The sequence below is a fragment of the Drosophila biarmipes genome, chromosome 3R, assembly GCF_025231255.1.
Source record: "Drosophila biarmipes strain raj3 chromosome 3R, RU_DBia_V1.1, whole genome shotgun sequence".
Classification (NCBI taxonomy): domain Eukaryota; kingdom Metazoa; phylum Arthropoda; class Insecta; order Diptera; family Drosophilidae; genus Drosophila; species Drosophila biarmipes.
In genome coordinates, this window is record NC_066616.1 from 20,684,378 (window position 1) to 20,708,836 (window position 24,459).

Below are 24,459 nucleotides of genomic sequence, written 5' to 3' on the forward strand. Positions count from 1 at the left end.
TGCGTTTTGCTTTCCAGTTGCCAGACTGTGGTATCTTTTGGCGCTTCAGCGACGGTCACACCACTAAAATTTCGTTTTTTTGTCGACAATTTGACATTTAATTTCTCTCAAGGCTTAATTAAACTAAATAGCGTGGTGTCGGTCCAAATTAAAGGTATCCAGACGGCAATTCCGGCCCCAAATAAAGTTTCCCCACGCCCGATTGCACTGTGCGAAAAACCGGTTGTTGACCTTCGGCAGCATGGAGCGTCGTCGCTTTAACTTGAGCAGCATGTCTCCCATGGCGGATTCCACGCGGATCGACGCGTCGCTGATGTGAGTGACCACCTGTCTGTCTGGTTGACATTCGTTTCGTATACTTATCAAGTGTGCTTTCTTCTCCGCAGAAGCAATCGCCCGTCGGCCAGCAGTTTCTTGAGGGGACTGAGTCCCAAGGGGGGAAACACCACGCTCAATGGCACTCGCACCCCGGAGAGGTCCTTGATGAATCACACGGCCACCTCGCCCAGCAGCATAGCGCGACAGAAACTGAACCTCAGCCATATAGATCCCAGGTGAGAGAATTACACCAGGTGGCGAAATTACAGCAGTACCGGGAAATTTGGATTTGAGACTTCATTCTACTTGTAGTTTCTACTAATAAGATATCTTCCACCTCGCAGAACCTTTGCCGATGTCCATAGTAGCGGACTGGCCTCCCGCATTGTGGCCTACCACGAGAGCAGCCTAGGAGGACGCAGTGGTCTGCAGCGCAGCATGTCCGCCAGCAATCTGTACAACCCACTGACGCAGCCGCGCAGAGCGCCAGCCTCCCCGATACCCTACAAGTCCCGGGTGCCGCCTCTTTCGATGACTCAGATAGCACCACCGGAACGTAGCTTCTACTCCGGCAACACGCTGCCCAGCCTGCTGCGCTCCAATTCCCTGGCCGGAGTGGTGCACAAGACCAGCGAGCAGGAGCAGTTGTCGCGGGAGAACAGACCCATCCTGCACCCACCGCATCCGCAGCACGAGAGCGAACCCACCAGGAGCGTGCTGGAGGAGCTCAAGGAGATCTCGCGGAAGCGCATCAACACTGGAGTAAGTTTAGGCCGTCATCAAACCTTTCCAAGGGACACCTGCTTAGGCTCCGCTTGTTTTCAGGATGCGCAGCCGCCACATGACTTTACGAAGAGGAGTTGCCAGCGGGGTGTGGACTTTGTGGACCATCACCGCCACCAACAGCAGCTGCACCAGTTGCAGCAGCAGCAAAGTCAGTCCTTTAAAAGGCAGCGTGAGCTGACCGTTTCTGTACCTCTCAGGCATCATTCGACATCGATCGCGTCAGCTCCTCCATCTGCACTGCAGCATTTGCACTCCAATGGCAGCATCTCGCCTACACAGTCGCCGGAACAGGTGGCCAAGAGGCCCAACTGCAGCTACAACAACGACATTGCCTCCTCGCTGAGCTCCAGCCAGCGTCACAGCAACAAACGGAAGCTGTTCGACATGCGCGAGAGTTTCCAGACTAGTAGAAACGAGACTCTAGGCAGTGGAAGTTCACCCGAGAATTCGCCCGGCGAAAATGTGGCCAAAATTCAGCGAAAAGTAGATGCAGAATCTGTCAGCAGGACGATGAGCATGCCAGTTCCAGCTGTGTCTGCAGTTCCTGCCTCCCGGTCCATTTCAGCTCCGCCTGCGCAAAGGATAGAGCAGCGATCTGTAGAAGTTCCGCCTGCGACAGAAAAGCCCAAGCTTACCCTCTTCAATGCGCGACAGTCACACACGAAGGCTGAACCGCCGCGGCAGGATCTGAGCAGCCCAGATGTGGATGCCGGAGAGTATGCCGGCATTCAATTCGTGAAGCCGAAGCAGCAGAATTCCATGCTGGGCGTTAAGAAACCCAGTGTGGAGCGCACGCACAAGACCAAGCTGGCTATAATGCTGAGTGGCTTGAAGGGCGAACTGTACCAGGGTGAGCCGGACGAATTAGATGCTCCAGCGGCAGCCCCAGCTCCAGCGCCTGCTGCGCTTCCAACACCCATTAAACCTATCATAGCGCCGCCTGTTACTACAACCACTACTACGACTTCGACTTCCACTGCCACCGTGTCTACTACAGCGCCCATCAAGCCGGTTATACTAAGTAACCAGGTGATAAAGCCAGCGGAAACGACAACCACAAGTACCTCGAGTGCAGTGCCCAAACTTGTGTTTGGTCAGGCTACACCCGCACCCGCTACTGCCGAAGGAGAGGCACCAAAAACCACCGACAAGGTCTCGGCAGCACCAGCAGAAACCCCGACAAAGTTCGAATTGATAGCCAAACCCGCTACACCAGCAACATCCGCTCAACCATTGATCAACTTTAGCACACCGAAATCCTCAGCTCCAGCCACACTATCATTTGGAAATCCCACCACCGGCACTATAACTACGACTACTACCACCATTAGCACTAGTTTGACTACCTCAAAGCCCATATTCTCGTTCGGACAACCGCCTGCCAATGGACCAACAGTAGGCGCTTCTACTGGATTCAAACTGGACAGTCCTGCGACAACAGCAGTCACTACAACTAACTCGGGAGCGCCAGTCACGTCAACCTCTACTTTCGGAATGGCCGCACCAAAAACCACCGCAACTGTCGCTCCCACAACAAATCCACCCATCAGTTTCGACAAGCCGCTTACAGCAATGGTAGGAACAGGACCCGCCACCAGCAATAACTCGGCAACAGCAACAATTTCACCATTTGGAGCAAGTGCAGGAGCCCCCGCAGCCAAGCCAATATTTACCTTTGGACAGTCGGGCACTGCAAGCTCAGGAACTTCGACCAGCAGCGGAAATGGAACTGCTGCTCCAAATCCAGCTGTATTTAGTTTTGACGGCAACCCCGCTCAAACATCTCGAGTGGAACCAACATCGCTGTTTGGCAGCCAACCACAAACCACAGGAAACTCCTTTGGGAGCGTTTTTGGTCAACCCGCGGCCACCAAACCCGAGCCCACAAAAGCGGGCATCTTTGGAAATCCAAATCCGGAGAACAGTTTTGGAAGCGCATTTAAGCCACCAGCAGATGTGGCAGCCACCACTGCCGCCGAGCTGCCCAAGCCATTTGGATTTTCAGCCACTACCACCGCGGCTGGCGGAACCCCAGCAGCGGCCACGAATCTCTTTACCTTTGGAGGATCAGCAGCAGCCGCTTCAAAGCCAGCGGAGCCAGCTCCAACTAGCACCCAGAACAATACCTTTGGTCAGAGTGTAGCCACAAGTACGCCCTTTTCCTTTGGAGGAGCAGCCAGTTCCACAGGAGCCACTGGAAATAAGGATAACAAATCAGTGTTTGCATTTGGAGCAGGAGGAGACAACAACTCGGCAGCCAAGCCCAGTGCGGTGTTCAGTTTTGGAGGCTCGGACAAAGGAGCTCCTCCCGCCTTTGGCAGCGTAGCAACACCGGCATCATCTGCTTCAGCAACGCCCACAAGCAATGCCTTTGGATTTGGCGCAGCACAGAAGCCCTCAACACCCATGTTTGGCAGTGGATCAGCCCAACAGGCTCCAGCCCCGTCTGCGGCAGCCAGCAAACCCTTTGCATTTGGTGCTGCCCAGCAGACCCCAACATCGTCAGCTCCGCCATCATCAGGAGGATTTTCATTTGCCGCCGTAGCGGCCAAAAATAACACGGAACCCGCCGCAACAAATGTGTTTGGCAGCCCCGCCAACGCTAGCAAGCCGAGCTTCAACTTTGGAGGCAGTACCGTCAACCAGGCAGGAACAGGGTCACCAGCTGGTGGCTTCTCTTTTGCGACGCCCGCCAAGAAGGAGGAGCCTGCGGGCAACAACATGTTCGGAAGCCCCAACACGGGAATAGTGAAGCCTAACTTCAGTTTCTCAGGCAACAATCCGAGCACACAATCAGCAGGTCCTAGCCCTGCGCCCAGCTTTGGAGGATTCGGAGCTCCGGCAGCAGCAGCAGCAACAGCTGCCTCTAGCAATCAGAACAAACCCTTCGCATTTGGAGGCAACACCACGGCAGCTGCTCCCAGCCCAGCGCAGCCAATGGGGGGCAACCTCTTCGCCAATGCAGTGGCAGCTACTCATAACCAACCCAAGCCGGGTGCGTTTAGCTTCGGTGGAGCCAAGAGCAACGCCAGCACGACGGCAGGAAACGCCCCTTTCTCGTTTGGAGGAGCAGCTGCCGGCGGCATCGCTTCGCCGCCCAGCAATCAGGGCATAAACACCGCAAAGCCCTTCAGCTTTGGTGGTGTGGGCGGCAATCCGGCTCCCAGTGTCTTTGGCAGTCCAGCTCCTTCTCCGGCGGCTAGCAACCCAGCCGGAACCTTCAGTTTCGGTGGCGCCAGTCCGGCGCAGCAGGCCAACGCAGGCAATATGTTCGCACCAGCGCCCAGCACGCCGGAGGGTCGACCCATCCGTAAGGCCACCCGGCGACTGCAAAAGTAGGTCCGAGTCCCAACGTCATGTGTGTAGATCATTGTTTTGCTAGTTAAATTATTGTTTTTTATGCCAGACAGTAAATGGAATTAACAAGGTCGTGGGCATTCCGATTTGTAATATATATATATGTGTCCATCGACTCTGGTCCGGTTCTGTGAAATGTAATTGACAGACTTTTGATCGGATTGTCACTAAAAGAATGTAGAGTTAGGAATCACGTATCATCTAAAAATACATAAGAAATATAAACAATAAAGCATGAACTCTGAAGTGTTCGATTTAAATTTGAAATGTGTCTTTAATTTGGGTCGATCCTTTATTGTCTGATAAACAAAAAAAGAAACGCTTAAGCCATTTCATGCTTGTATTCCATACTTTTATTAAAAGTTTTAGATCTTCTGCATTCGTTTAATCACCTCGTTTAAGTTTTGTGTATTGGTGCGAATTTGTGTTGCTTTCTCCGGGTTTTTTCTCGCTAGCATAGAACTTTCTTTTACAATATTGATTGATGTGTGTTTTTAAAAAAATAATAACTTTAAAATTAATTAAATGTATGCCATGTGTGGACGTGTGTGTGTTTGTGAGGGGGTGTGTTGTGTTGGTGTATTAGGTGTGTGTGTTTTACATAAAATATACTAAAATTAAGTGTTAAAGCAAGGTAGCTGCCGCTGATCGGAAATTAAAAGCATAAATGTACAAGTTTCTTAGGGGAACACTAAAATAAGCATTAGGTAGATTATGGGGTACTTTTAAAAAATAAATTACAGTTTTCCTTTGCCTTTCCGCTAGCTGCATCGGTTCGATTTTCGATTAAAGTACAGGGAAGGAGATTCCTTTTAGTTTTAGAAGAATGGACCGAATAATGAACAAATCCACGAACGTTGCGCGAAATAATTTATATTTGTATAATATTATTAATCGATTCATATGCTAAATACGTAGTTAATGTGTATTGTATTATATGTAGAAGTTTTAATGTAATGCATATTTTCACAAGTGTTTTTCTCATTACTTTACTTTCTTTTGAGTTTAAGGACACGTGGCCGCGGCCGCCTTCGTTAATTTTTGCTTAGGTTTCGCTTGCTCATTTGCATAATTTTTAGTGTTTTTTTATTTTGATTTTTAATACAAATAAATGTAACTAAATTTAACTAATTCTCGGCGTGATCTCTCTGCCAACGACTTGTTGGACAAGTTCTTTGTGGTCATCTCTCAGTTTTGTGCTACAAACAGAAACGGTTAACAGAAGGAGAAGGGAACTCGAATAAAACCTGGCGTTTCTACGATCTCAAAATGGGGAAACATTCTATAAACAATTGCGTTAGACGGGCTGCCCCGCGCTCATATGTATGCGTATTCTATAACATAAAGATACAGACGAGTCCAGAAGATAAATGTTACAATGGAGTCCGAACCAAGGAGTTAACTAATAAATAGCTACAGTTACAAGTTACAGTGTTCACATAACACATAATATTGTGGTAGTTGGTAGTTAAAGGTAGTAGTAGGTAGGCTCCTGCTCCTCTCAATTTTCCGTAGTCCATTTCGCTTGGTTATTAAGTAAGGTTGTATGTCGGAAGCTGGCGCAACTCACTAACATTGCTTGATTGTGTTGGGTTCCTTCTTCGCTTAGGCTTACAAAACTTACGCCATAAATTATATATGTAAATAAATTGTTGTAAAGTAGTTATATATATTCATGTATGTATATAATCGTACGAAAAATTGTTGCGTTCAGTGTCTCGTCGGTGTGGTCATGTGTCAGTTTCAGCTTTGGATCTGGCGCATGGCGCGTTTCTGGCAGGGATTGGCTCTGCCCTTCGGCGTCGTTGACAACTGTGACTGCTGGTCACAATAAACAATCCTTTCTCTGGTTCTTCCCTATCGCACTGGCGTCCCTTCCGCGGTGTCTCCTCACGCCGTTGCATTGTTCAGCAGCTGCAGCTTGACCTTGAGCTCCGCAAATGTGGGTCGCTTGGCGGGGTTAAGGTCCCAGGCCTGACGCATCATCTCGTAGATCTCCGGTGGACAGCCCTCAGGCGCTTCCATTTTGTAGCCCACCTCCACGTGCTTCACCACATCGGCTAGTGGCTGGAATGTACAAGAAATCGTGAGTTACGTTTCAAGTATGAACTCTCATGGTCACCTACAATTCTGGGATAAGGCACGCGTCCAAAGGAGTAGATCTCCCACAGCAGTATGCCAAAGCTCCACATGTCGGATTTGTTGGAAAAGCGCTGTAATGCATAGAAGGAAGAAAACATAAGATGACATTCAACAGGTTTCAGCTCTTTCCCTATAACTCACCCCATTTTTCAGAGCCTCGGGAGCCGTCCATTTGATGGGCAGCTTGCCAACGTCCAGATTGTAGCATTCCTCGCGTGCCAAACCGAAATCCGATACCTTGGCCACACAGTCCTCCGAGATGAGAACATTGCGGGCAGCCAGATCGCGATGCACAACCTTTTTGGCTTCCAGATACTCCATTCCAGAGGCAGTGTCGCTAATTGGGATTGTAGATTAATACGGATTTTAAAAGAATTTTCTATAGAGACTGCTTACTAGGCAAATATGATTTGATCCTTTTTGGTTATGTGCTGTCGTCCGCGCGATCGCAGGTAATCAACCAGTGATCCCTTGCTCATGTACTCCGTAACCAGATACAGATGCTTGCTGGTGAAGACCAGGCCGATGAACTTGACCAAGTTGTCGTGCTCCAAAGTGCTAAACAAATATGTCAGTTTATAACTAATTTTAGCAAGGACGGATTGTATAACAACTTACGTCATGACCGAGGCCTCGGCCAGAAACTTCTGCACGGCACCCTCATCCTTCAGCATCTTGACGGCCACCTTCTCGTTGCGTAATATGCCCAGCATCACGTCCCCGAACTCGCCCTTGCCAATGCTCTCGCGCAGCTGCAGCTCCGCCTCTGGGATGACCCAGCCCTTGTCCACGAAATCTTTGGAGTTAATGCAGAACTCTTGTTTGCCCAGCTTGGGCAAGCACTTGATGAGCTGGGTGCACAGCCCATCCGCGTCCGCTTCGTAGTGCTAAGGGGATTATAAAGATTATAGGAGGATATCTAAATGATTTTCTTATTTGACCTACCGCCACCAGTTGCCCCAAATTCTCAAAGTACTCCTCATCATCGATGGTCAGCTTGTTCTCCAAGTACTTGACCCGGTAGTGCTCCACCTTGGACTGGAAGCAAACGCAGAGCGTGTAGTCGCCAGGGAAGTTGGTGGACTCGCGCACCAGGAACAATCCATCCTCGCGGGGCTGCAGCAGGTGTTCCGCTTCATCCCGCGTTATGCTGCCATGGAACCATCTAGGGATAAGGAAGAGGATATTAGAGTGGTATATGCGAAGGGTACTCTACCGATCAACTTACGGCATGGCGTTCAGCTTGACCTCGCACCTAGAGCGGCCCTGCTGGGGAGCCAGCGCTGTGGGCGACAGGGAGGCATGGTTCATGGCTGTGGTGGAGCCACTGGACCACGCAGTGCTCGCATTCACCCCGCTGGCCGCGGAGCAGCCGCCATTGATGTCGAAGCTGTGCAGCGAGGTGGACATGCCCGCCGATCCGCTGCCACTTATGCCTGGACCCACGACCACTGCCGGGTTCGCCTGGGTGGACACCTGTGCTGGTTGGGTGGCCGTGTGTAGCAGCATATTGCTGCCGTGCTGGCTTCCACTCAGCGCCAGACTCTTTGGCGGCAGCGCTCGCTCGTTGGCGCCGTGCAAGGCCATTTGGGCCGCATTCAGCGAGGAGGACATCAGACCCGCTCCGCCGGACGCACAATTGGCCAGCAGCTGGAGATGCTGCTGTTGCTGCTGCTGGGCAACGGCGGCCACTGCGGCGGCAGTGCCTCCGGCAACCGCCTGCGATCCCGTCGCCTGCTGAACGGATTGGATGGGATTGGGGGCGGGCGCAAACGTGGACAGTATGCTGTGGGAGGCCTGTTGCTGCTGCTGTTGGCTCGTCGTCTGTTGCTGTTGCTGCTGCGTCTGGCTGGGGGATTTGGGCGAATGATTGCTGGCGCTGCTGATTAAATTATGACTATTAAGCGCATGCGATGACAAATGCAATGCGCCGGCCGCGCCCGCCTGGCTGGGATGCTGCTGCAACAAAAAGTGAAAAGGAGGGCAATGTCAGTAGAGCAATTTAATAAATGGAAATACTCGATACACATACCACATTGTTGTCGCGATGGTGGTGATGGTGCGGCGGTATGCTGGGCGGCACAATGTGCGGCTGCGACTGGCTGAGCTGCTGCTGGTGGAGCAGCACGGCCCCGACCGCTGAGGGGGCACTGGCGCCCGCTCCTGATCCCGCGCCCGCACCCAGAACCGCATTAGGCTGGGGGGCAGGACGCTTGTTGTGCCGCAGTGGGGCGGTGGGCGGCATCTGGTGGCCGGTGGTCTGCAGGAACCATGGATCGCCGGCAGTGCTGCCCGTCGCCGACGCCGAGGCCACCGTCACCGAGGGCTGCGAGAATCCGCGATGGTGTCCAACGACCGTGGTTTGTCCGTTCTGCGTGGCAGTCGCGTGGCTGTTCATAACCGTGCCGGTGGTGCTTGCCGTCTGCTTCCTCAGCGGTCCCTGCTTTATCTCAACGGTGATCAGGTCACCCTCGCCGGACGCCTTTCTCGAGAGCGGTTCCTTTTCCTGGTCCTTGTCCTTAGCGTTCTCGTTCTCCTCCTGCTTGGGTTTCTGCTTCTTCTCCCTGTCTAGGGCTTCCTCGTCTGCAAAAAAGCAAAACCAAATTCAAACATTACTCTGTTTCTTATCACTTGATGATGTTATTTGCTGATACAATGAGGCCAAAAGCATCTAATCTTATCACACCTGCACACAACACATATTGACAATGTTATCTACATACATTAATTATATTATTTATTGCCATGGCAATCAGCTGGTTAAATATGTAACTTATTTTATGGACCCATAGCTAATTATACAACAGATTGGATAGGGTATGCAGACTCATTTCGCTATGATGATGGCTGAATATTTGACAAATTGTATAGGTAAAATATTTTCAGTTACTAGAATTTAGTAAACTATTTAAAATACAAAATACTTAAAAAAAAATAGATAAACTATTGTCAGTTACCAAGTTATAACATTCCGATGTTAGAGTTACCAAGTTATAACATTCCAATGTTAGAGTTACCAGGTTCTGATATGTGCCACTTATATCTATAGAATTTTTTCATGTTTCTATTGGAATAATGAGCTAATGGATGATCTCACAGTCTTATCTTGTCCATTTAAATATCATAGAATATTTCGCACGCATTCCCCATTAAACTGACAAAGATTGCAATACACACCCTCCCACTTTTGATATCTGATTCCCCGACACAGATACGTCTATATGTGAATTCATAGATCGAGCTTTACTTTCCGCATAGCCGGAGCAGCTATCGTGATCGGTTGGGGGCCAAACGCACGTTTATTTAATCAGTCAGTCAAGTCAGTTAAGTGTGTCCGCAAATAGCTGCGATTGCATAAGCGAGACTTTGGATGCGCAATGATAATTGTTGGTCAACACACTCGGCACTCAAATGGACACAAATGGCATGCTAATCGGATCGGGTGAACCGAGCGAATCCACTCGCCAAATGTAAAACATTTGCATGTGACGGGCATAATTAAATCGGGTTTATTGCGCACTTTTAGGGTCTGGCTGGCTACTGTTTCCCTGGACATGCATTTGGATTCCAGATGAGTCAGTTTATATCGCCTGAATTTATAATCCCACAAATCTTTACAGAGGAAAAATAGAATACTTATTTTGAGAGTAAAGAATTGAGAAGAATAATCAGAAGATAAATAGAATTTTTATTTTCAGAATGAAGAGTTTTCAAGTAAAGTAATATAAATTGGGCAGAAATGTGTATTTTGATTAATAAAATAAACATATACTTTTTTAAATAATATCTGTTTGTAAATTCTTTTAGTTGCAATAATATCTTGTAATAGATCCACTCAACTAATCGAATTTTAAGGAAGTGTCACATGAACATACAATTTGCAGTTAAATATTTCACGATCTTTATAAATATAAGTAGAACAGATAAACATATACTATATAACATATCATAAGGTATACATTATTTCAGTTCCCAACAATTTTTTGTAAGTGTTTTGGCCAATCCCCAAAACATCACATGTTCTGCCAAGCTTTTTCCCCAACCTTGTTCCCTGCTGAATCTACGTTACTTGTAATTGCGCTGCTTTAGGCAGTGGAGCCTCTTCCAGCGGCTTAATTTCTTAATTCTATGCAAATTTCATTAGCGAATCTCGCTCGCTTGGCGGAAACGCGTTCTGCATATTAAATTCTCATTCTGGGACGTGAATGTATCGTGGGAGTGAGTGAAGTCGAGGCGTGGGCATTGTTTAAATAGTGTCGGAATGGCAGGTGGGGATGGGGAGGAGGTGCATGAGGATGAGGATGAGGCACGCGCAGGTCAGTTAACCGCTCTCGAAGGCCCAAGACCTTGCCCGTAAATTATTTGAAGTCACATCCGCCATTCGCAACGACCTGAAGTTTCGGTTATCGCACTAAATTGGTTCGGCATGACTGTTCGAATGCGAGGAGAATCCGTTCGAGAACTGCAGTCGGTGTATAGTCACAGTCACCGCTATTCGTCAGCGGCTTCCTGTTCGCCGGAGTCGGAGCTTTGAAGTCACACCCGCAGACAATAGTCTTTATATTTGCGCACTCGCCGCTTATTGTTTCAATTGTTCGACCACAATGTGAAATTTAGTGCTGATCCGTGGAAGATAAATCGAACCTGAAGTTTGCACAAAGAAAACTCTGCGAAACCCAGCAAAGTATAGAGTTCTAATAACAATGCTCTGCACTTGACAACTAGCTATTAGGTTTGTGCCTTTAGAATAATGAATATTTTTATTTGTAGACCATAAACCATTTACGGTCACTTAAAGTATAAATTCAGCTGAACGAATTACTTTTTAATGACTTTTGAAAAGCAATGATTCTAAATCATAAATGTTAGGGCGCCAATGTTTAACGTAAACATTTAAAAATAGTTTTTATTTATTTGTTTTTCGCAGTTGCACGATAGTGGTGTCGATTAAAGTACGAGGACTGAGGACTTCCGCTTCTCCAATCTTAGCCTTGACTTCGAAAGAATCATATATTATTGGAACCGAGCCCTTCTCATCCCACACAACTGGAATCCCAAGGAAGTGAGTCAGAGGAAGAAGGAAATAATTGCAAAAGATTGCTGAGCCGAAGATTACATACACTTCTTAATAATATTCGCTTTTAAAATTAGAGTTGATGTTATAAGAGTATATAAAAAAACCTTTGATAAAGACTTTGAAGAAGAAATAGTAAGTCTTCGGCCAACCAACGATTCTGTACCCTTTTTTGGAATAACCTACTTTTAAAAGGTTTGAGATTTACTTTAAACTAGGTTTGAGGACAGAAACTTTACTTACAGGAAAAAATTGATATTGAGGGCTGATATACTTATATATAGACCATATAATAATCGGTAATATCTACTTTCCTGCTTCACCAAATCGATTATACCTCACCCCGGAGTGTAAGCACAAAGTACCGACTGTAAAGTGCCGCTTACAATCTTATGTAAAGCCAATGCCCACTCGAGCTGTCATCGCTGGGAGTGACTCGGCTCCGAGGAGCCCGATTTGATTAGTCAACGCCGGTGACAGGCCAATTACTGGATATACCTAAGTAAGTGTTCCCCCGCACCTGTCGCTGCTTGCATCCCCAACTTTGCATGTGCGTGCTGGGTGAGATCCACTAGGTATCGACAGGTGTTGCCACACACACCTGTGGCTTTGGCAAGATAAACACCGAGTGTAAATAGTGAACAAAAAACATTGCCGTTCTTGCAAAACCACCACAAATAATTAATAAGTTGGCGAAGAATTGTAGAGGCGAAACGAACACAAACTACCTTTGGAATTCGTAAACAAAAGGTAAATAAATTAAGAGAGGTGAAACACGCTCCTCAAATATAAATCAAGGGAACAAAAAACAATGCCTGGCAGTGGAACATGAAAATGGAGATTTGTGTATTGCTGAAATATTCAAAATATAATAACCATAAAAAATGCACAAAGTTAAGTTTAACGACAGCGATCTGCCGGACATGAGCGCAAAAGCGCTTCCAAAGGTTTGAAAGGCAAACAATAAGATTGAATGATTCATTGGCAATTGGCAGCAGTTCAACGCACACATATCGTGCGGGTACGTACACTTTTGCAATGCACTGTGCACTGGTTGTGGGTGTTGAGCAAAAGTCAAACGAAATGCGCAGTAATCCGACAGTCTCGATGAGGTAATACTAATTAGCCAAAGCAACGCAGGTGCACTGCGCAAAATGCGTCAGAAAATGGGATGTGGATTCCAGAAACCATTTAAAAATGCTATAAATAGATCAACAATCAATTTAAATATAATAATTTAAGTTTAGTATATTTAAGAGGTAAACGTTAGAACCCTTTCCCTATAGAAATTTCACACAAGATCTAGTTATCCACTTAATCCTCTGCCTTCCTAAGAACCCTAATGGAATTATTCCCTTTTCACTCCATCCGCTTTTAAAAGCTAAAGACTCTCGCTGGGGACTGAAAGTTAATGCCCAACTATTTCATTTAATCCCCCGAACAACCGAGTTAGCTAATGAAAGCTCAGTCTGCCACCAGTTTAAGTTCTGGCTTATTTCACCCTTGGGCTCCACGACTCAAGAAGAACTTGGATGTTGGAGGAAGGAGCTTGCGGAGATTGGGGCAAAGAAAACAGCTCAACACCTATAGAGCTAACAAGCACATATGCGAGCATCTTTTGTAGAGCTTCCTTATTGTTTGAGTTAGTGCAGAGCACACACACTCCTCAAAAATAACAAGGGAAAATAAAACTTTGAAACCGGAGATGTAAGTACACTGCATAAAAATGAGTAATAAATAATATAACATCATGAAAATACCACTATATTATGATAAATTGATTAGGAACACTGTAAGAAAAGTCAGTAATAAATAATATATTGAGAAAACTATATAAAAATCAGTGATAAATAGTATAATATCATTAAAATATGGGGAATTCTATAATAATAATTTATTATTTATTGTATTATAGTGAAGCCCCTCACAACATACAGTTTCACTGTTTATTTTACCCATTTTCCTCTCCAAATAAAAATACCTCAAATGAAAATACAGTATATGAATTCCAAGGTGCGAGTTTTTCCACCTGTGCCTTGCCAATTTCTGTGAATAATGGCACTACCCCATGGCGCGGTCTTATAATAAACAGATACCCACATATATAGAGCAACCGTGGCGGAGCAAGGGGACCAAGTTTCCGACATTCTCACACTCGTTTTTGTCTTTCTGCTGAGGGGGAAAGGTGAGAGGAGGGGGCACTGTAACGACAGGTAAATACACACGGCAGACAATCGTTCCTGCACAAAGTCAGTCAACGGTTGCCAGTGGTTCCTGGGCCATTGTGTGCTTCGCCACCAGTTGGAAAGTGCAGGCCGAAAGAAAGGTAACCTTAGTCAGTCAGTCAGTCGCCGGGTTTTGTGGGCCCAAAAGGTAGGAAAATGGGGGAAAAAAGAGCCATGAATGGAACGCGAGGCGCCCATGAATGGCGTGTGATGGCTGCTTTTCGCCGGTGCTCGGAAATTTGCATATCGCATGCGAGGCGATGAGCAGCAGGAAAACCGCAAGCAGGAAGAAGGAAGCCTACACCTGTGCAAAGGCAAAAACACAGAAACACAGGCGCATGGATCTGCTAATTACACGGTTAGCTGCCTCATGTGGTTGACCCTGAGCTTCGGGGAGTCGGAGGTGGTGGTGCTCCGTTCGGCTGGGTGGCCCATTCTGCGGCTGTGGAGCCCTTCTCCTTCTCCAAATCTTGGAGCAGCCGCAACTGGACACCGCCGGCAGCTATTGCCCAACGGTTAGACCATAATAATCCAATACCCCGGCCCAATGTCAGCGAGCGGAAAGAGAATTTGGACGCTTGGAGTGGCTTGAAACTCAAGCTGCGCAATACTACTTGCAACACACCAAACGCAACAATTCGGAGCAGGGCTAGGTTGGTGATATGAACTCATGGGCTTTGCGGAGAACATGTTCTATACTTTAGGGGAAACCTTTGATAAAAGAACTTTAAACTCAAAAGAAAAGTTCTGGAATTGTTGAAGTAATGTTGCTAACTTTAAAAGTCCCTTCACTTTTATTTGAGTAATTATTAGTTATGAAATTACCTATAAATAAATCTGTTCCAAATATTCGGATTCAATAAGTCTTTTGATTTTAATTTTAGAAAAAATTTAAATAATTTTACCAACTTTATTTAAAATAATTTTAAAAAAATCTTTTTGGATTTATTCCTTGAAAATTCAAATATATATATACCACACACTTTAATAAATTTTTCAAGATATTTTAGTTTTTTTCACTCAGCTACATTTTTTATCCCATTTATCCTTAAAGACCTAGTTGTGTACTAACCGAACCACTCCTCGGAGCTGGCGATGGGCGGCAGGGAGCGGGAAGTCTGCTGTCCGCTTTTCTTTGTCCGCTCCCGGGAGCTTCCCAGGGATCTTGGGTCTTTGGTCTGTTGGAGTTCCGATTTGCTTTTGGCCGCCTGGAACTTGCGGTGGGCGCACCGCAGGAAGTTCAGCAGACGGGTGTCGATGGGCGGGGAGGATTCGTTTTTGGCTGATGTGGCGGGTGAAGAGGAATTTGTGGTGGTGGTGGGCGTGCTCCTTCCAGGATTTGGGGCATACTTGTCGCAGAAGTAGAACTCCCGCCGCCGAGGTGGGGCATAGGCGGCACTCAGACTGCTGCAGAGGAGGATGGGCTTGCGACGAGCCCGGGAGATGACCTGGCCACCAGTGTGGGTGGCGTGGGTGGCCGCCTCCTTGTGGGTCACGCTACTGGCGCTGCGCGATAATACCGAGCCCAACGAGATCGTTCCAGCTGCCTCTCTGCTCTGCTTGCACCAGTATATGTCCTTGCTGCCGAAGTAATAGCGACGCCTCGTATCCTGCCCGGCTCCCAATCCCGCTCCCGATCCTCGATGACTCCGGCCCGCCGATCGATTGGACCGCTTGCTGGCACTGGACGCCGTCTGACTGCCACTGCTCGTCTGCGAGTTATCACTCTCGTTGTTCGAATTAGATGGAGATGAAGATGCCGATGCAGATTTTAGTTCCCGATCCGAGGAGGACGATCCTGCTGCACCTGCTCCGCTGACAGGAGCCGAGGGCATGAGGTACGAATTGGATTGGATGAAGACGCCATCGCAGGTTATCTTAATTGTTGTCACCATGTTCCCGCATTGCGTTCACTTTGGGCGGTAATTCACCTTGTTTTAGTGTTTTTTGTTTTATTGAAGTAACTTATGGCATGATCTTGGTGACGCAATAGCCCTTGTTTAGCATGCAGAACTTTGTCCCAAAAACTTGGTTTAATTTGAAGAGTTAAATGTTCTTGCATTCTAGAATTATATCTAGTTCATTTTTTTTTGATTTCATCGTTAAGGCGCAATAACCTTGTCCTAAACTATATAATCTGACTAAGGTGTACCCTAGAATTTTGTACCTTCTTTCCACATACTTTCCAATTACCATCTACATAATAACCAACTTCAATATCTGTTTTTTTTTTTCAAAGTGAAAATAGGAGATAGTTCTAATGGCATTGTTGGTGCACAGTAGCAAGCCGAGTGCAAACAGAATAAAAGATACCCATCGCAGAACTGAAATCGAGGCTAATGCCCGGTCCGTCCTGGACAAAGGCCGGCAAATTGTTTTCGTTGGTAATAATACTAATTAAGGTTCTGTAAGCGCTTCGATTTGCCATCGGACAGCATCGAGAAGGCCACAATGGACATGGACAGCTGGGCGGAATCAATGGTGAAGCGACCGGGGCAAATAATGGCTGGCAAAAAAAGCGCAAATGGGAAATTTCCAAAGAGAAAATTCAAACTGGAAAAAAAACAAAGGCCTATGGAATAAAGCCAACCTGGTTAGATATAGATGGATATAGAAAAACCAAGAAAAAGCAGAGGTAGCTGGGCAGAAATTGACTTCATTGCGAGGAAATCATGGTACTCGCTACTAGATAATAACAACTCTTTGGCATCCGTAGGTTTGTTTTTTTACCCGAACCTCTTTTTGGCATTCCCCGGCAAGTCAATTCGCCACATTAACGGTTTGTCAGCGGCTTACTGAAACAGTCGACAATGGCTTTGAGTGCTCCACAAACAGCTGAAAGCGCTGGCTGGGCCAAAATCAGTTGCCATTCCATGTTGCCTTACTTCTCTGGGTTGGGAAAACACGAACCAGTCGACTGACTGCCTGACTGCCTGAATTGAATTGGAATTTACTGGAGCTCTGGCCGCACGGTGTGGTGTACATGTTGTGCAAATAATTTGGGCGTGGGAACCTCGCAGTCGGCGTCGGCAGAGGATCGGGCAGAGAGAGCTATTGTCTATCCCCATCCCCGGACAGGTGGCCAATTGTTGGGAAAGTCGGTGGGGGAGAGAAGATGTACGGGCCCCGATAATGGGATATAGTTGTAAGCAGGCTGGGGTTGCTAATTACTCGGAAAATTCATGGGTTTAGGTGTAAGACAGAGGGAGGTTGCTTATAAGAAGGGTTCACTTTTATAGTCTCTTCAATTAGAAGCTCTTAAACTTTGGGTCTCCTTTTTAAATTTGGTAAGTAATGATCTTCACACTTCTAAATGAGTACTGTACCTTAAAGAATTACAAGTAAAACAGCTTTTACATTTAGTAACATCTATTATATCTCTTATTGGCGATCCCCCACCACTCCCGCTGCAACTTCACTTTCTTCGGCGCCCCGAGAACTTTCGTGGGCAAATGTCAGCCCACAATTAGCTATGCAAATGAGCCCAGAATTGGGCACGTGGAAAGTGATTGCTTATCATGACCCACAAAGGAACCGGGGCCAAATGAAATTCTCCGCACGAAAAGTGTTGGGAAAAGCTGTTGGTTGGCTGCCGAAGAAGCGCCCCCCAAAAGACACACAAAAAACTAATTAAATAAAACAATAACAGAATTATGTATGACACAACGAGTTTCTGTCAGCCGCCGCTGACGAAATGCAAAATGAAATGCCAGAGCCACAAGGCACCAAAAGTCAAATCAAAATAAAGGCCAAAAATCTAAGACGTTGACTGGCAACAAAGTGGGCAATAGGCAGAGTGAAAAGTCGGGCCCAAAGACAATGGGCCGGGTTTTTGGTTTGCTTTTGTGGGCCTGGTCGAAATGCGTAAGTTATTTCGTCCGGATATCCTCGGAACGGTCGGGTTTTTCGCCTCAGCTTGTATAGGATCGTATCGAAACGGTTTATTTAGCCGGCGGCTGCAGTACCTGTTGCATATATCATTTTGGCAAGCAGCAAGTGAAAGTTTCTCGATATACTAACTGCAAAAAAAAACCCGAATGGCCAGCAATTTGAGCTGAGAGCGACCAAGAGCATTTAGCATTCGCTATTGTTTCTGACCGTTCCGGGGGCCTTAATTAATAACTTAAGCTTTACAATTATTTTAACGTGCCAGGCACGCATTAAAAGAAAATGAAGAGAGTCCGAGTCCGAGTGGCGGAATGAGAAATGAAATGCGCCATTGGCCACTGGAGTGTTGGAAGCCAGGGGCCCAGAGGGTTAAGCTCTTCTTCACTTGTGTGCAGTGAATGGCAAATTGAATAAGTGGATGGAAAACACATAAGAGCCGTGTACAGAGCCAAGAAAAATACATCGAAAATTGTTTCACGCGTCTGCAGTTGAAGTTGAAGTTTTTCGTCGTTTTGTCCACTTTCACTCTAGCCAGGCAGCTTGGAGAGCCCAGAGATTCGGAGTCCGCGATTCGTTCAGGATGACGTTTCGGCGGATTAGTTTCCCATTCGGAGAGCATTGGCGAAAACTAGTTACAGTTTAAGGCCCCGGTTTTTGGCCGATTAGAGCGCTGCGATGACTAATGCGCTGGAAAATTGAAAATGCCTCGACACGCCATCTCAGCCCACAAAGCCTTTTTTCCGGTTTTTATTTTGTCAAAGTCGAAATGTCTGCACGTCGCCAAAATTAGCGTGCAAATCGATTGTGCCGAGGGTTTAGGCCGAGTGATTCATGCAATTTCGGGATCAGCCGCGGTCCATGGTAGTCGCATCTTGGGGATCTTAGATCTGGGATTGAAATGTGCAGTTAGAGAGCGGGCAGAATGGAGGAATCAGCGAAGAAATTGCAGTAATGGAGCTCTGGGGGAATTCAATGCACGGTGTGACCTGAGAAAACAATTAGCACTCTGAGATTGCACTTGGCCCGGGGAAAAGCTATCCACGGAGGGAAGGCGAGGACTGAAGGGGAGTTAACACGCTGCCTAGGCACTTTCATTCGAGACTTTCAAAAAATCAAGTATGCAGCGAGGCGATCGTCTTCATCAGTTGCACACGAAGAAAACACACGAATTGGCGAAAAAGTTAATTTTAAATTGAATTGCTAAATACTAGGTTTCTGTAGGATTTTAAAAAGGTAGTTAATGAAATTTCAACCTATGGATAACTCCAAAAAGTGTATATAATCGAACTAGGTCTTACAAATATTTTTTTTCATATTAATAATCAATATTATATTTTGTAATACCCAAAACTATATAAATCATTTTTAATTGAATCCCATTTTAATCACCCAAAACAAATTTTGATTTTGCCTGTGCATGCCTTGAGCAATATGGAATTAACCACGGCCACATTCAAACACTGATTGCTACTAATGTCCGATACATCTGACCAAAACCCATAATTAAGCGGACATCCCCAGCATGGCAAACAAATCAAAAGCCAAGCACACAAAGGTCATTGCGCCACCAGATACAAAATCTCATAAAATCATATGTATTTAAGAGATATTCAACGATCAAATCGAATCCAGCAAGTGAGAGCCAAGCCAAAGGAAGCTCATCTCTTGCCTCGTCTTTTGTTTTTCACTTTCTTCGCACTTTTGTTAATAATTTTGCATAAATCACTTCCTTGGGGCGCTCCCTCCGAATGCCCGAAAAATGCAAACAATAATTATTCGCGCTTGTATAATTAACTATTACAATGGAGCGATATCAACAATTCGAATTCGCGCCGTTACATCACGATCATCACGGTCCGCCTTTTGTGTTTGGCTCTTCAAAAGGCCACTTTGCATACCCTCATAATGTATTGTTATTGAATGTATTGCAAAAAGCCAATTGCAATCGATTCAATTCGTTGGCCAATTCGCACACACACGCGACGAAGAGCTGCGCGCATGCGTGGCCAGCGGTTTTATATTATTATATATTTTTCCAAACTTAAACGCGACCGCGCGCTTCGCCTGCAAGTTTTCAACTGAAAACCGCTGCACGAAGTTGCCGCCGCGACTGAGTCACGATATGTACGAAAAAAGGCAGAAAAACCCCTGAGAGAGAAAGAGCTCTGGCCAAGCTTTGATTTTCTTCGTGTTTGTGAGCCGGCTTCTTCTCTCCGTCGGCCAACTGAAGTCGCATGCGATAAGAGCCAGTCGCTCGCATGCGATCGCCCACCTGCTGCACTTTTGGCCACCGTTTCGACGGCTTCGCCTTTTCAAAGCCCCAGCGCCAGTGTAAATAAAATCAAAACATGTGTTGCCCAACTCATTAGGCCAATTTTGGCGCTTCGAGTCTGTGCTGCGGTCTCGCTTTTGGCCAAAAGTAAGTCACACTGCGGCCGACAATTTTTACACGGAAAGATGAATGTACAATTAATAACAATTGCCTTTGATGCAAATTATTACCAGCGGTAATAAGCAATTATAATAATTAATCGACCTTTACATTAATGGTTTTTATGGTGGTGTTAACTCCTATTATTGTTTTAATTTTAGTTTTGGCTATTTTCAATAGTATTTATGATATTAAACTTTTTTTCGGTTCATTATATTTCTATAAATTTACACAATTGCTTTACATTAAAAGGCGTTCCTTTTTTGGATAGCTTATTAATTTTAATTGATTACGGTTTATAAAATATCTTTTTAAAAGGGTTTTAAAGACCTTTATTTTTAATTCGAATATCTCTAGAAGTATATCCAAGGCAGTATATATAGGCAGTTAGAATACTTAAAATATGGTTCTAAATTCAAAAAGTTAGTTTTTGTTTGGTGCAAAATCAATTTTATATTTTACTAATTGTTTTAACATTTTTTGATATTCATTTTTTCTTTGCCAATGGGTTATAAACAGGCTTTTTATAATGTTAAAAACGAATACCGATTAAAATATATAGTGCAAAAAATATATAATAAATATATATATAAGTCATATACTTAAAAATTTGAATATATATTTTTTGTATTTGATTGTCATAAATAAAAGCCCATTAATTTTAAGAATTGGAAAATTTGGTATTATTCCTAGACCTATAAAAATCCAAAAACCACCTGTCAGTTTTCCAACTAATTTTAAATATTATCCGCAGTGCAGTCGGTGACATCGGAGACTCAAGCCCAATGCGATCGCAGTTTGAAAAACACACATCCAGCAACATTGGAGCTCGGGCTCTATGGCTTGGATCGATTTCCTTTCTGTTTCGTTTATTTGGTCTGATTGCCGCCGCTGGCCATGTTAATTAATTCCCCCATTATTGGACCCCGGCTGCCCCCTCCCACCCCCAGCTCTCTCCAACTCTTTTCCACGACTCGGACTTGTATGGCAAATAGTTTTCCTTTTGCATGTTTACTTTTCGTCTCCGTTTCCAGGCAATTTGTGGCCGCTGTCGAATCAGTTGTTTGCAAAAATGTAGACATCAAAATGTTTATTGTTTCTTGCGCATCCAGTTGCAGTTGCACAGTTCGTGATTTTCTACGATTTTTCTCATTGGCATTTGTTGCATATTTGCAGAGCAATTAGCATCAAAGTGAAGTCGGAACTGTGCATAGCTGCCAGAGAAAAGCAGCAGGAGCTCCTCTGACGTCACCGGTTTTCCCCAGCAAATTTGCAAGTAGATCAAAGCGAGGGATATGTGCTAAAAATACCCGCAAAGCAACACATAAACAAACAAAAACCGGGAGAAAGAGGCTCAAATATGCGAGGAAACTGTGCGCGGTGCAAATAAAAAACGAGAGCAGTAATAAGTTAAGGAATGTCAAACACATAAATGTATATCAACGCTTCCAGATAAAGTAAATATTTCTGCCAATAAAACTTGTTCTTTATATATACTATGTTTACTCAACAAGATATAATGGTCTCTGGAATTTTTGAAGTAAGTTAAGGCCAGAAAACAGTAAGTTGATAAAAAAATATAAATAGCTAAATTTGCCTTTAGAATTATTCACACATAATTATGAAGATTTAAAAGTTAGATAAGATATTTTGGCAATGGTTCAAAAAGTCAAAAATATATATAGAATGATCTCAAACCCCCTTTTCACCTCTTTCAGAGAGCACGGGTAAAAGAAACATTCTGTATCTATATCTATAACTATAAAAATAATTGTACTTATGGGACCAATGGGAATCCCTGTATTTCACCTGCCCAACCCTAGAAAAAATATTTTATCGCCAATCGGACTAATTAAAATTGCAAATTCCAATTAGCATTCCAATCAGCTTCAAAGTACAGTGGTCATGCAAAGGCGCAATTAGAACTGCTGAAAACGGGAGATACAGATACAGTACGTACTGCGTACGGAATAAGCGCAATGAAGGGAATATTGAACAGTGGGCGCCAAAAGTTAGTCACTCATTGCGAATGCGAAAAGTTCACGCAACACTGACCTCACACGCACGCACTGGTGTACCCACTCACGCACACAGTGACAGCGGCGAGTATAACGCCCACGCATGTTGCAATATACAAACAAACAAGCCGAAAAACGGGATACACAGAGGGGGCGGTGGGGGTGATGGGAAGCTCTCTGGCGCCTACGTGTGACGTCAGCCAACGAACATTTCTGCCGACGACGCAGAAACTGACCGAAAGACAGCAGCAACAGCAACAGCAACAACAGCACAGGCAGCCCCACTATACGAACGGAAATCCATAACAAAAACTACGATGCGCCACGCTTCGGTTATTGCCTTTAATTACTACTGCGGTCGCTTGTTGTTGTTGTTGCACGCATCGGTCATTCATGGCCCGATTGTTGGCTATATATGCACGCATCTTTGTAGATATGTGTATATGTTATTCAAAAAACCTGCACAACAACAACGACGACGGCGAATTTCGCGCCGCAAAGTTGTAAAACGTGTTTCTGTTTTCGCTTCGCGATTGGAACTCAAAATGCGTAGTATTTTGTGATCTTTTTTATTATGACTTTTATTTTGTTTGTGATTTTGCTTTCGTTTTGGAGCCCCAACTAGTTGACCTCAGACAACATTGTGTTAAAATACAAATATAAAGAAGATGCAGATAGTTGACCCAAAAATAGGCAGTGCGCACTGGGTTGGGGGAACTTATTTTTGTTTTTTACAAATGCCATACCAAAGATTAAAATAAATTTGTATTCTTATCCTATCCCAAATTATGGTTGAATTTTTATAACGCATTCGAATATTTTACATTTCTTTTCGGGTCACTATATCTGTGTTTTTAAGAGCTATTCATTTTTCTTTTGTTACCATTTCATCTACATTTATAACTATCCCCAATAAATACCAGACTAAATCATTCGATACTAATCATATCCCATTTTCTTTAATATTTTAATATAATATTTTTGAATATTTTTCATATCTGTGAGGTTCACTGTATCTAGTGCCCACTGTAGGACTTTAAGAGGTATTTATTTTCGTTTTTGTATAGCTCATCAGCATTTAAAAACTATCATCATAATGAAGAGGCAAAGTTTTATGCAATATTTGCCTTTCATTGTTGGCTGCGAATTGTGCAAAATTCACATATTTGCAGAGTTTTTCGGCACTTTTTTGTTTGCCGAGTTGCGTTATCCTTTTCTCGGAAGCTTTCGTCACTTTCACACCCACACAGGCACACACCCGCCCACACACACACACACACAGACAAGGACGAGTGTATTAAGGAAGCAGACAGCGCGACGCTGCAAAAAGGGCGTTGGGCGGAGTCCTTAAAACGGGCTCAAAAACAAGGAGACCCAAAAAAAAGGGGAATACTAAATACCATATGGCTTACCCGATTTTCGATGGTGGTTTTTCCAAACCAGAGATTGAATTTCAGCCAAAGTTGTTGTTAGTCGCTCTGTTTTGCTTTGTTTTTATTGTGCTTGTTGTTGTTGTGGCTCCGCCTCGTTAACATTCCAATCCGACGCCTGCTGCGCTGCCGACGACGCGTCGCCTCGCTGCTTACTGCGCTGCCCGTGGTGGCGCTTCAAGCCATCAGCCAGATGCACATTTCATTTGAATTACCACGCATAGGTAACAAGGTGTTTCTGAATCTGAACATATATATTTATAAACATTTGCACCACCTTTACGATCCGATTTTGGGGGAATATAAATACACACACGCACAGACACTGGCACAGGCACTCTCACGCACACAGGCACACACACCTGGCTGCTGCTGCTGGTTTTGTGGAATTTTCGATTCTATTCTCCGTGTTTTCGGCCCTCCTCCGTTGCTGCTGATGCATATCCGCACTTGCATCCGCCTCAGTTCAGCCCACGCATGTCACTCGGATAGGATTCGGTTGCTCAAACAGTACGCAGCACGGGCGACTTTAATTTAAACAAAAAATTCACACGAGAGCAGAGCGGCCATCTTGCGTCAGTGTTGTTCAACCTTTTTTTGGATGGTCGCCAGTGTGACCAGTCGGCGGTAGTGCAGGAATGTCGCTAATGCAGCTTTGGCTATTTTCTAGCTATATTCGAATTTCGAAATGGGATATGTTATTGTCAAAAAAAAACACAAGGAACAATGAATTTGGTTTTGAACTTTCCTCTCAAACTTGTATATTCGTGCGCCACATTTCTGTGCAAAA

The 24,459-nt window shown here is 45.2% G+C and overlaps 2 protein-coding genes across 7 annotated transcripts; one reads left to right on the forward strand and one right to left on the reverse strand.

Moving 5' to 3' along the window:
- Positions 1-26: 26 nt before the first annotated feature.
- On the forward strand, positions 27-4,728 carry LOC108026221 (nuclear pore complex protein DDB_G0274915). Its single transcript, XM_017097044.3, has 4 exons — positions 27-315; positions 387-554; positions 663-1,080; positions 1,144-4,728. The coding sequence occupies exons 1-4, from the start codon at positions 242-244 to the stop codon at positions 4,441-4,443; spliced, it is 3,960 nt and encodes a 1,319-aa protein (XP_016952533.1). The 5' UTR covers positions 27-241; the 3' UTR covers positions 4,444-4,728.
- A 63-nt stretch (positions 4,729-4,791) lies between these two features.
- LOC108026220 (tyrosine-protein kinase csk-1) lies at positions 4,792-24,274 on the reverse strand. 6 transcript variants are annotated; one of them, XM_044090987.2, is made up of 10 exons: positions 24,032-24,274; positions 23,652-23,913; positions 8,636-9,186; positions 7,832-8,562; positions 7,549-7,768; positions 7,222-7,490; positions 7,000-7,161; positions 6,745-6,940; positions 6,588-6,674; positions 4,792-6,528 (listed from the first exon to the last, which is right to left on the reverse strand). In XM_044090987.2, exons 3-10 carry the CDS (start codon positions 8,999-9,001, stop codon positions 6,352-6,354), a joined length of 2,208 nt encoding a protein of 735 aa, XP_043946922.1. In that variant the 5' UTR covers positions 9,002-9,186; positions 23,652-23,913; positions 24,032-24,274; the 3' UTR covers positions 4,792-6,351. The 6 variants fall into 6 exon arrangements, with proteins under 6 accessions (XP_043946922.1, XP_050745297.1, XP_016952532.1 ...); XM_050889340.1 differs by having other exon boundaries at positions 23,984-24,274; XM_017097043.3 differs by lacking the exons at positions 23,652-23,913; positions 24,032-24,274 and adding exons at positions 14,975-15,965; positions 19,689-19,859 and having other exon boundaries at positions 7,832-8,559.
- Positions 24,275-24,459: the final 185 nt, after the last annotated feature.